The sequence below is a fragment of the Athalia rosae genome, chromosome 8 (assembly GCF_917208135.1).
Source record: "Athalia rosae chromosome 8, iyAthRosa1.1, whole genome shotgun sequence".
Classification (NCBI taxonomy): Eukaryota; Metazoa; Arthropoda; class Insecta; order Hymenoptera; family Athaliidae; genus Athalia; species Athalia rosae.
In genome coordinates, this window is record NC_064033.1 from 7,602,277 (window position 1) to 7,612,444 (window position 10,168).

Consider the following 10,168-nt stretch of genomic DNA (forward strand, 5'->3'; position numbering starts at 1 on the left):
AAACGGTCGTCAAATTACACTGCGGATTTTAACACCCCCCGACACGCGCGATCCTATCGACTGGTTGGCGGAGGCCATCAGAGATATACACGCGTACGCTATGAGTCGCGTTATGCACGACACGGATTACGTGGGCTTCGGATTCGACGCCCCGTCTTTCGTGCACGGTTCCGTCGGACTGTCCTTTCGCCCCGCCAAAGACTGTACGTACGAGGATCTCTGGACACTGATATTCCAGTTATCGCAGAGCGCGACCGCATTTTGCATCGATCAGGAGTTTGGGGTGACTTTCAATCACGTTACCGTACCGATCGGGAGAGGCAAATCTCACAACGCGCTGACCAACGAGGATGCCAGCAAACGGTCTCTCGTCGCCGTACGCAGGGATAACATATGTTTGCCGCGGGCGTTGATCGTATCGCGGGCTCATCGGCGGAAAGACTCGCCCAATCTCAACGAAAACGAACCAGGGTGGTCCGTTGTACGATACGCTACGTCGCGAGCGCAGAAAGATCTAGCGCTGCGGTTATGCGGGTTAGCGGGTGTCGAAATTCCGAAAGACAGTTGCGGTATACCGGAGATGGTAAAGTTTCAAGCCCACCTCGCTACCGAGGGCCTGGCCATCGTGGTGTACGATTTTAATACCTTCGGACGCGGTGAGGAGCCGATATACGACGGCACGCGCGAAATAATCCGACTAGGCGGGCACGTGACTGGTCGTCTGAATATAATGTATTACCCGTTAGGCAGGCACTACAAGGCTATACTCAATCTCACGGCGGCCGCCGCGAATACGCGGTTTTGCGAGTCTTGCAATATCGCTTATCGGCGCCTCGGCGATCACCGGTGTACATCGAAATGCTCGAGTTGCGCCAGCACACCCGCGTGCGAAATCACGACCGCGAAGATTCGCTGCACCGATTGCGGGCGGTGGTTCTCGGGGGAGGAGTGTCTGCGAAAACATCGACTTCGCGGATCGTTTAATTCGCGCCGAACGATATGCGCTACTCTGCGGATTTGCGACCGATGCGATCGGTTCGTAGATTTATCTAGAAGCGTTCACCGTTGCGGAGAAATCCAGTGCCAAACCTGTGGTTGCCGGCGTCCGGTAAACCACGAGTGTTACATCAGGCGACTCGCGGCAGCTACGGGCAACGCGGAACATCTCTTCGTATTCTACGATTTTGAGACGCAGCAGTGCGACACGCTGGACGAGAGGGATCGTAAATCGAATTTACACGTTCCCAACCTATGCGTGGTTCAACAGGCTTGCACCGGTTGTATACGCGAACCCGACATCCGCACACCGTGTTCCATCTGCGGCCCCGTACGCGGATTCGTATTCGACATCGATCCCGTCAAACAGTTTGTGGAATTCGCAACGCGGCCCGTACACAGATTCCGCAAAATTTTATGTCTGGCGCACAACACACGGGGATTCGACGCGCAATTTGTTCTACGCTACCTGGTGGAACATAACAGGGATCCACCCCATGTAATTCTGAACGGAACCAAAATCGTACTCATGGAAACGGGGCACACCCGATTTTTAGACTCGCTTGCTTACTTGCCTATGGCTCTCGCGGCGCTGCCCAAAGCCTTCGGGCTCCCCGTAGAAACACGCAAGGGACTTTCCCCCCATTTATTCAATACGCCGGCGAATCGCGGCTACGTTGGCCCGCTACCATCAGCCGAATATTATTCGCCGGACAGCATGGGGACCGCAGAAGGAACAGCATTCCACGCGTGGTACAACGAGGCTGTGGAAAAAAACTATGTATTTGAGTTCGACAAGGAGTTGATCGATTATTGCCGAAGCGACGTTGACATTCTTCGAAGAGCCTGTTTGGCGTTCAGAGATATTTTCCTCACGCAGGGGGGTGTCTGTCCGTTCTCGCAAAGCACCACCATCGCGTCTGCGTGTTCGGTGCTATTTCGGCAGAATTTCCTGCAAGACAATACCATCGGGATTTTACCGTCTCGCGGGTATCGGATGACCGACAATCAGTCCACCAAGGCGGTCGAGTGGCTCGTCTGCAAAGAACGCGAAATCGGTATAGAGATAATGCACGCGGGTCGCTGCAGGGAGTATCGTATCCCGGAAACGGGTCGCCCTGTGGACGGTTACTACGTGACCGAGGATGGTATCAGACACGTGCTCGAATTTCAGGGGTGTTACTGGCACGGATGCCGAAATTGTTTCACAGCGAATCGCGACGAAGAACTGGTGGCTAAAGATTGCATGAATAAGCGCTTCGAGGAAACCCGCGCGAAGACCGTCAGAATGCGTGCGCTCGGTTACGTCGTGACGGAGATGTGGGAGTGCGTTTTCGCCGAGATGCTGAAGAACGACGCGGAACTGCGAGCGTACGTGGAGCAACACCCGTTGATCGTCGCGAGAAACGAAAAGTGTTTAAATCCTCGCGATGCGTTCTTCGGCGGTCGTACGAACAACACGAAACGGTTCTACGAGGTTGCCGAGGGGGAGCGAATTCGCTATGTGGATGTTTGCTCCCTGTATCCGTGGGTATGCAAAAACGGGCGGTACCCCGTTGGACATCCCAAGGTGCACGTGGGGGATTCCTGTAAGACGTTGACAGGGCCCGACAACGCGAATCTAGACGCGGTAGAGGGCCTCGTGAAATGCGTCGTGCTTCCGCCGCAAAATCTCTACCACCCGTTGCTGCCGGTCCGCATGCACGGCAAATTGATGTTTCCGTTGTGTCGCACGTGTTGCGAGAATTCGACACCCGACGATTGCCCGCATGCGAACGAAGCCGACCGCCGGTTGAGCGGTACATGGGTGTCGGACGAATTGAAAAAAGCGATCACCCTGGGGTACAGAATTGTCGATGTCAGCGAAATATGGCAATACGATAGCACTTCGCACGATCCCGCGACGAAGCAAGGCGGTTTGTTCGCCGGATACATAGACACGTTTCTCAAGTTGAAGCAGGAGGCCAGGGGCTGGCCGGCGGAATGCGATGACGAGACATCTCGCCAACGCTACGTAGAGGAATACGAGCGCGTCAAGGGGATCCGCCTGGACGGGTGCAAGATAGCTAAAAACGCCGGGCTGCGTTCGGTGGCGAAACTTTGTCTGAATTCGTTCTGGGGTAAATTCGGGCAGCGCGATAATTTACCGCGTACAGAGGTGATCAACGAGCGGCAGAGGCTCTTGGAGCTTCTCACCGATCCGGACGTCGAGGTTCACGATATTTTGCCCGTAAACGAGCGGATTCTTTACGCGCGATGGGGACGTACGGGGGAAAGCGCGATACCGTCGCCCATCACCAACGTCGTCTTAGCCGCCTACACCACGGCCCAAGCGCGTTTGAAGCTCTACAGCTATCTGGAAAAATTGCAGCGTAGGGTATTGTATTTTGACACCGACTCTGTCATTTACGTGGAGAGCGAGAACACCCGCGACGAATACAAACCGCCGACAGGGAATTTTCTGGGCGACTTGACGGACGAATTGGCGGCTTACGGCCCCGGTAGCTATATACGATCGTTCGTCTCGGGGGGTCCGAAATTTTACGCCTTTGTAGTGAAACGCCCGGGCGATCGGGATGAGGTCGAGGTGTGCAAGGTCAAAGGCGTTACTCTGAACTATCAGACAGGTCTAAAGATAAATTTTCAATCCGTCCGAAGCATGGTGACCGACGCCCACGATCCTATCACGGTGGAGCGACGCGCTATCCAGCGCACCAACCTGCATCACGTGGTAACGCGCACGATCTCCAAAACGTGTCGTCTGGTTCAATCGAAGCGTCGACTCTGTCCAAACAGCTACGACACGCTACCCTTCGGTTACAAGGCGACATGAATGATTGTACACGGCGTGCAAAGTATTTGAGTCCGTTAACGATAACGAAGAAAATAAGCAATTCGCCTCGACGTTGCTCTCACTCTCAATGTATATCCTCGCACGGCACGTGCGAAACACGCACACACACATACATGTGCATCTCCGAAGAAGCCGTGCGCCAGTACGACGCGGTAACCGATCACATTACCAGGTTAGTATGCAATACCGGCGGGGCGGCTAGCTGTCGTGTAAACAAGTTGATGAGACACGCCGTGTGGACCGCCGCCGTTAGCTTTTTTGCGGGCCCCCCTCGTACGGAATCAGCTGATAAGCCGTACGACGCTTGCAAGCTGATCCGTCCAGGCTGGCGACCCGAAATAGCGGCCGCGCGCTCGATCAGCTCGATAACGCGGATGGCCCCCCCGCCGCGGTAATTATTTTTCAACGAAACGGTCGATAACTGTATATAATAACTTGCAGATGGATCGGAGTTCGGAGTACTCGCCATGGACACGCGTTGGAAGCATCCTCTTTCCGCCATCGTCGCCGGACCATCCGGCTGCGGGAAATCTAATTTCGTCAAAACATTTCTGCGACACATCGGTGATATGTGCGACGCAAAGTTCTTGCGAATCATCTGGTATTACGCAGAATGGCAACCGCTGTACGGCGGAACGGCGACGTCCGATCGTTCGCCGGTTATCGAGTATCGCGAGGGATTACCCCAGCAGGGTGACTACGACTCCGACGACGCGAAACTTCCAAAGTTGCTGATTCTCGACGATTTGATGCGCGAATCGTCCAACGGAGCCGTCGTCGATCTCTTCACCAAGGGGTGTCACCACAAGAATCTCAGCGTGTTTCTCATCACGCAGAATCTCTTTCATTAAGGTCGCGGTCAGCGGGATATCTCGCTGAACGCGAACTATATAATATTCTTTAAGAACCCCCGCGACCGGGCGCAAATACAACACCTCGCACGCCAAGTTTACCCCGAGGATCCGCGCTTCGTACAGGAAGCCTACAACGACGCCACGAATCGGCCCCACGGATATTTACTGCTCGATCTGAAGCAATCGACGCCCGAAAACTGCCGATTTCGCACAGATATATTTCCCACGGACGAACACCGCTACGTTCACCTACCGCGGAAGGATATAAAGCGAGACGGGCCGCGGGGTGCTCCAGTATTTCACCTGTAATGTCACCGCGAACAGATCGACCAGGGCGGTTCCGTTCATCCAACACCGCGGTGTTACACGCCCTTTGCAAATTGAGCGGTCCTCAACGCTTGGCGCTACTGCGCGCTGCCGACGACAATCTCGTGAGAAATATCTCCGAGTGCGCCCTCAACACTCTGAAGGGTAACGTCGAACTCAGTGATCGTCAGAAATCACGGCTGGGGAGACATCGCAGAATCTTACGTCGGCTGGCCAGTAACCGCGGCAGTTAGAGCAGTAAGAAAAAATTGCTGGTCCAACACGGGGGCTTCTTACCGCTATTACTGGCGCCCATCATAGGCGGGTTGGTGTCCACTCTGTTCGGGGGCGGAGGATAGAATCGCAACGCGAGGCAGACATGGAGCATGCGAAAAAAATGATACTCGTTCCCCAGGAAACGGTGGAGCGGTTGCAACGACAACGTAACGGGAAAGATGAAGCGAAAGAGACGGAAACAGAAGCACAAACGCAAAAACCAAATACCGCGAACACCGTGAGCAGATTAGACCGGAAGATGAACGATATTCTTGCATTGAAGGGAAAATCTGATCGCGAGAAATGGCGATTGTACAGTCTGGTGTTGAATCGATATTTGTATTTCGCCGGAGAAACGAGAAAACCGCTACAACTCAGTATACGCGACGTGTCTGCGGGGGGCGTGGACGAAGTCGATAAAAGCGGTAGCGACAACGCTCCGGTGGGCTGCAGAACCGTACCTATACACGACATCTTGATCAGCGTACCGCTGAAGTTTCGACGCAAAGCCGAGCTGCTGTTGAACTATCTGACGGCCAAAGGGGCGATCGAGTGGGACAGTCACGGGACAGTGGTTGTCGACGGTAATCAGCTACGGCGCACGAATATAATCGACTTGATAAACGACGTTGTGCGAGAAAGAAATCCGTGCAAGCGACGGGGCGCCATCATTTCGCCCGACTCCTCAAAGCTGTTAGCACGCCGCAAGAGTTCATCGGAAATCCGATATATTTGAGAACGCACGTTTCACCGGAAGAACCGTATCGACGGCCTGCGAACAACGCTGCGACTTTGAGAGCGCATCGGAGCAAGAGCATCGCTGAGAGGGGTGGTGGTAATAGCTGCGGACCGACCGAAGGCGACTACGGTGATTCAGACGACGACGACGACGACGACGACGACAACGACTTCGACGACGGCGACGACGACGAGGTCTTTCGTACTCCGTGAAAAAAGGCAAGACCCGTTCAAACGGGGAAAGGCCGCTGGTGCACCTTGCGCTCACGATAAAGCTTCTGGAGAAGCTGTACTACGACCCGTCCAACCCCGCGGGATATGGGGGTGCACGCGGATTGAAGCGAGCCGTTAGAGGAAATAAAATATCTATGGCAGCCGTCGACGATTGGTTAGCCTTCCAGGACGCGTACACGCTGCACAAAACGATACGAAGGAGATTTCTGCGAGCCCACTACAGCGTACAAAACGTCGACGATCTGTGGGAGGCCGATCTCGCCGACCTAAGATCGCTGAAACAGTACAACGACGGGTACAACTACCTTCTCGTTGTCATAGATGTGTTGAGCAAGTTCGCGTGGGTGCGAGCGTTGAAGGACAAGACCGCGGGTACGGTTGCGAAGGTTTTCGAGGATTTGCTGGAATCGACCGAGCGACGACCGATGCATCTGCAGACCGACAAGGGAAAGGAGTTCGTAGGCGCCCAATTCCAAAAGATGCTCGCCGGCCGTAACGTGCGGCATCGCGTCACCCGAAACCCCGACGTGAAAGCAAGCGTGGCGGAGCGCTTCAACCGCACCCTGAAGGAACGAATGTGGCGATATTTCACGCACGCGAACACCCGACGATACGTGGACGTTTTGCCGCAGCTGGTCGAGGCCTACAACCGCACCGTACACTCGACCATAAAAATGACCCCCTCCGAGGTGACGCTGGAAAACGCCGCGACAGCCCGCGCTAACATGGAAAAAACACGAGGCGGTAAAGCGCAGAAGTCGTCGCGCCACGCGCGATTTCGCGCGGGCGATCGAGTGCGCATCAGCAGGGCAAAGGGAGTATTTCGGGAGGGCTACGAAGCCAATTGGACGGACGAAGTGTTCGAAATCGCACGAGTCTACGAACGCAGCCCCGTAGTTTACGCGCTGCAGGATTTAGCCAGCGAGACGATTGACGGTCTGTTCTACGACGCGGAGCTGCAGCGCGTCAAAAAGGATAATTATTTCGTGGTGGATAAAATAATACGGACGCGTGGTAAAGGGGCCAGTAAGAAACTGTTTGTCAGTTGGCGTGGGTATCCCTCGAAATTTGATAGCTGGATCCCAGCGAAGAGCCTGTCGAAACACCGAGCATGAACAAGGATCAGTTTTATCTGACGCTACCGAGTAACAGCTCGATGCGATACTTTGGAGACAACACCACGACGAAATACACCACGCAATTGCCGCGACAGATAGAGCTAACCGGCGAATGTGAGGTTGCCTTTGTGGAGGTTCAATATCCAACGACTCTTCAAACGGTGACGGCTGGGTCCAACACCGTAAGATTGCATCAGCACATCTCACCGAAGCCGGCGGATCTCTTCGACGATATACCAAAGTCCAAGGACAATCGCGTCACCGCCCACGTGCTACGCATACACCTGGGCGTTTACACCGGCATCGAACAGATCGTGCGAGCTCTGAGCGGCGTCTCGCTTCTGGCAAAACATTTCGAATTCGGTTACGCCGGTATCGCGAAGGATCGCATCGCCGTTACTTGCATCTGCGGGTGTACCACCGGCCACTACTTGTCGATTTCCCCCGGTCTGTATCAACAGCTCGGTTTCACCAAAGTAACGCGAAACATCGTCAAGACTTTGGAGGCGGATCACCCTCACAACGTAGCGGCTGGTATGCCTGCGCAAATGTTCGTCTACTGCGACATCATGGAACCGCGAATCGTAGGAGACGTCTACGCCCCTCTGTTACGCATAGTGCAGACCAACAGCAAAGATCTTCGCCACGGGAGTTCGGAGACCAAAACGTTGTCCCCGCCGCATTATCTGCCCTTACTGAACTCCAACTTTCGCACGATCGATATCGATATAAGGGATCAGCTGGGAAGGCCGTTGCCATTCACCCACGGGACGTTGACGGTAACGCTGCAGTTCAGGAGAATACACTAATACGGTGGCCATGAGTCACTACGTGCAGCATTACGAGAACCAAGTCGGCGGAGGGATAGCTCGCGTTTACGCGGGGTCCCCGTATCAGCGAGGTCACGGTATCGGAAGCTTCCTAGGGGGGCTGTTCCGAAGCGTTCTCCCCCTACCCAGAAGCGGGGCGCGAGCAATCGGTAAGGAGGCGCTACGAACAGGAGCAAATATAATTTCGGACGTGGGTCGGGACGCGCCGTTCAAGGAGTCGGTGAAACAACGAGTCGCCGAGTCGGGGCGCAATCTACGACGCAAAGCTGAGGAAAAACTCCAAACTCTGATGACGGGAAACGGATATAAGGTGGGTCGCGGTGTACCGAACGGCCAGTTTCTGACGGACCGTCGGACCCGTTTGGCCGGAAAACGAAAAGCAGCTGGCAGAAAAGACGTAGCCCCGAGAAAAAGAGCCAGAACAGCGAAAACGACCAAAACAAGAGAAAAAAGAAGAAGAATAACGGGTGCTGCAAGAAACGAACTGTGGCTGACATATTCGGTACGCGATAATCCGAGATGGCCTACCTACACGCTCATTCGTGCGAGTGTTTGATATCGGAGCTCGACTTGTTCACTCTACCGCCTACGCAGACGACGATAGAGGGTGAGCAGTGGGTGCATTACAAGCCGGTGTCGTCTCTCACCGACGACTCACCGATTGAATTCATGGTTCCGGGGCTGAGCGACGAGTACCTCGACCTGTCGCACACGATGCTCAGTCTGCGAGTCAGTATGCCGCCTTTGGATGGGGTGCAGCTGGTGAGCTCGGACGGTAAGACCCCGACAGCGGCGGCGATCGCAGCTTCTGTGAACAACCTGTTGCACTCGTTATTCAGTCAAGTGGACGTCTTCTTCAATCAAAAACTCGTCTCCCCGGCCAACAACGCGTACGCGTACAGAGCATACATAGAGACTCTGTTAAATTACAAGAATACGGCCAAAAATTCGCATCTGACGACCACGCTGTGGTACGGGGATACCGCCGGCAGAATGGACGAACTTGGTGCCGGTAATAAGGGTTTCGCAGAGCGCGAACGATTATTCAAAAACGGCTCCAGCGTTGATTTATTGGGACACCTTCATTGCGACGTGTTCAATCAGGAGAAATTCCTTCTAAACGGCGTGGAGTTGCGATTGCGTCTGGTGAGATCGCGGGACGCCTTCTGTATCATGGAAACCACCAACGCTCACACGATGCACATTCTAGAGGCCACTCTGCTCGTTTGACGAGTCACGATAAACCCCGGCGTGTTGTTGGCGCACGCCAGAGCTCTGGCGAAAGGGACGGCCAAGTATCCGCTCACCAGGGTCGAGGTCAAGGCAATGACGGCCAGCTGCCGAAAAGAATAATCATCGGATTCGTCGATAACAAGGCTTTCAACGGCGACCGAACGCGCAACCCGTTCAATTTTCAACATTTTAAAACCAACTTTCTGTCTCTGTACGTCGACGGCCAGCAAATACCCTCGAAACCCCTGCAACCGGACTTTACGAAATCAAGATTATACGTGGACGCGTACCAAACGTTGTTTCCCGGAACTGGCATTCATTTTCTAAACGAGGGAAACGGAATCAGCCGGGCGGACTACCCCTACGGTTATTGTCTGACCGCGTTCGATCTCACACCCGATTTATCGGCGAACAGCAACACGCATTGGAATTTGGTCAGACACGGCAGCGTTCGAATAGAGGTACGTTTCGAAGAGGCACTCGAGAAGACGATAAACTGCGTCGTGTACGCAGAATTCGACAATATTTTGGAAATTGATTCGAGTCGTCAAGTTATCGTGGATTTCGGTGGCTGAGAGTACGACACCGGCGAAAGAGACGACAAAACAAATGCACGTTTGCGAGACGGAGAGGATTGAGATAAGCGATATGCTGACGCTGCATCCCCTACGCAAGACGGTGCGAAGACTCCAGGCGCTCGCCCGCTTACCGGGTATATCGCGTTCAGAC

At 54.3% G+C, this 10,168-nt stretch overlaps 1 protein-coding gene across 1 annotated transcript; it reads left to right on the plus strand.

Annotated features, from left to right (window-relative positions):
* Positions 1-8,725: 8,725 nt before the first annotated feature.
* LOC125502143 (uncharacterized protein F54H12.2-like) lies at positions 8,726-9,436 on the plus strand. Its single transcript, XM_048659908.1, has one exon. The coding sequence runs from the start codon at positions 8,726-8,728 to the stop codon at positions 9,434-9,436; it is 711 nt and encodes a 236-aa protein (XP_048515865.1).
* The last annotated feature ends 732 nt before the right edge of the window (positions 9,437-10,168 follow it).

Coding starts and splice junctions, on each gene's coding strand:
- LOC125502143 (XM_048659908.1), top strand. CDS start 8,726: ATGGCCTACCTACACGCTCATTCGTGCGAGTGTTTGATATCGGAGCTC.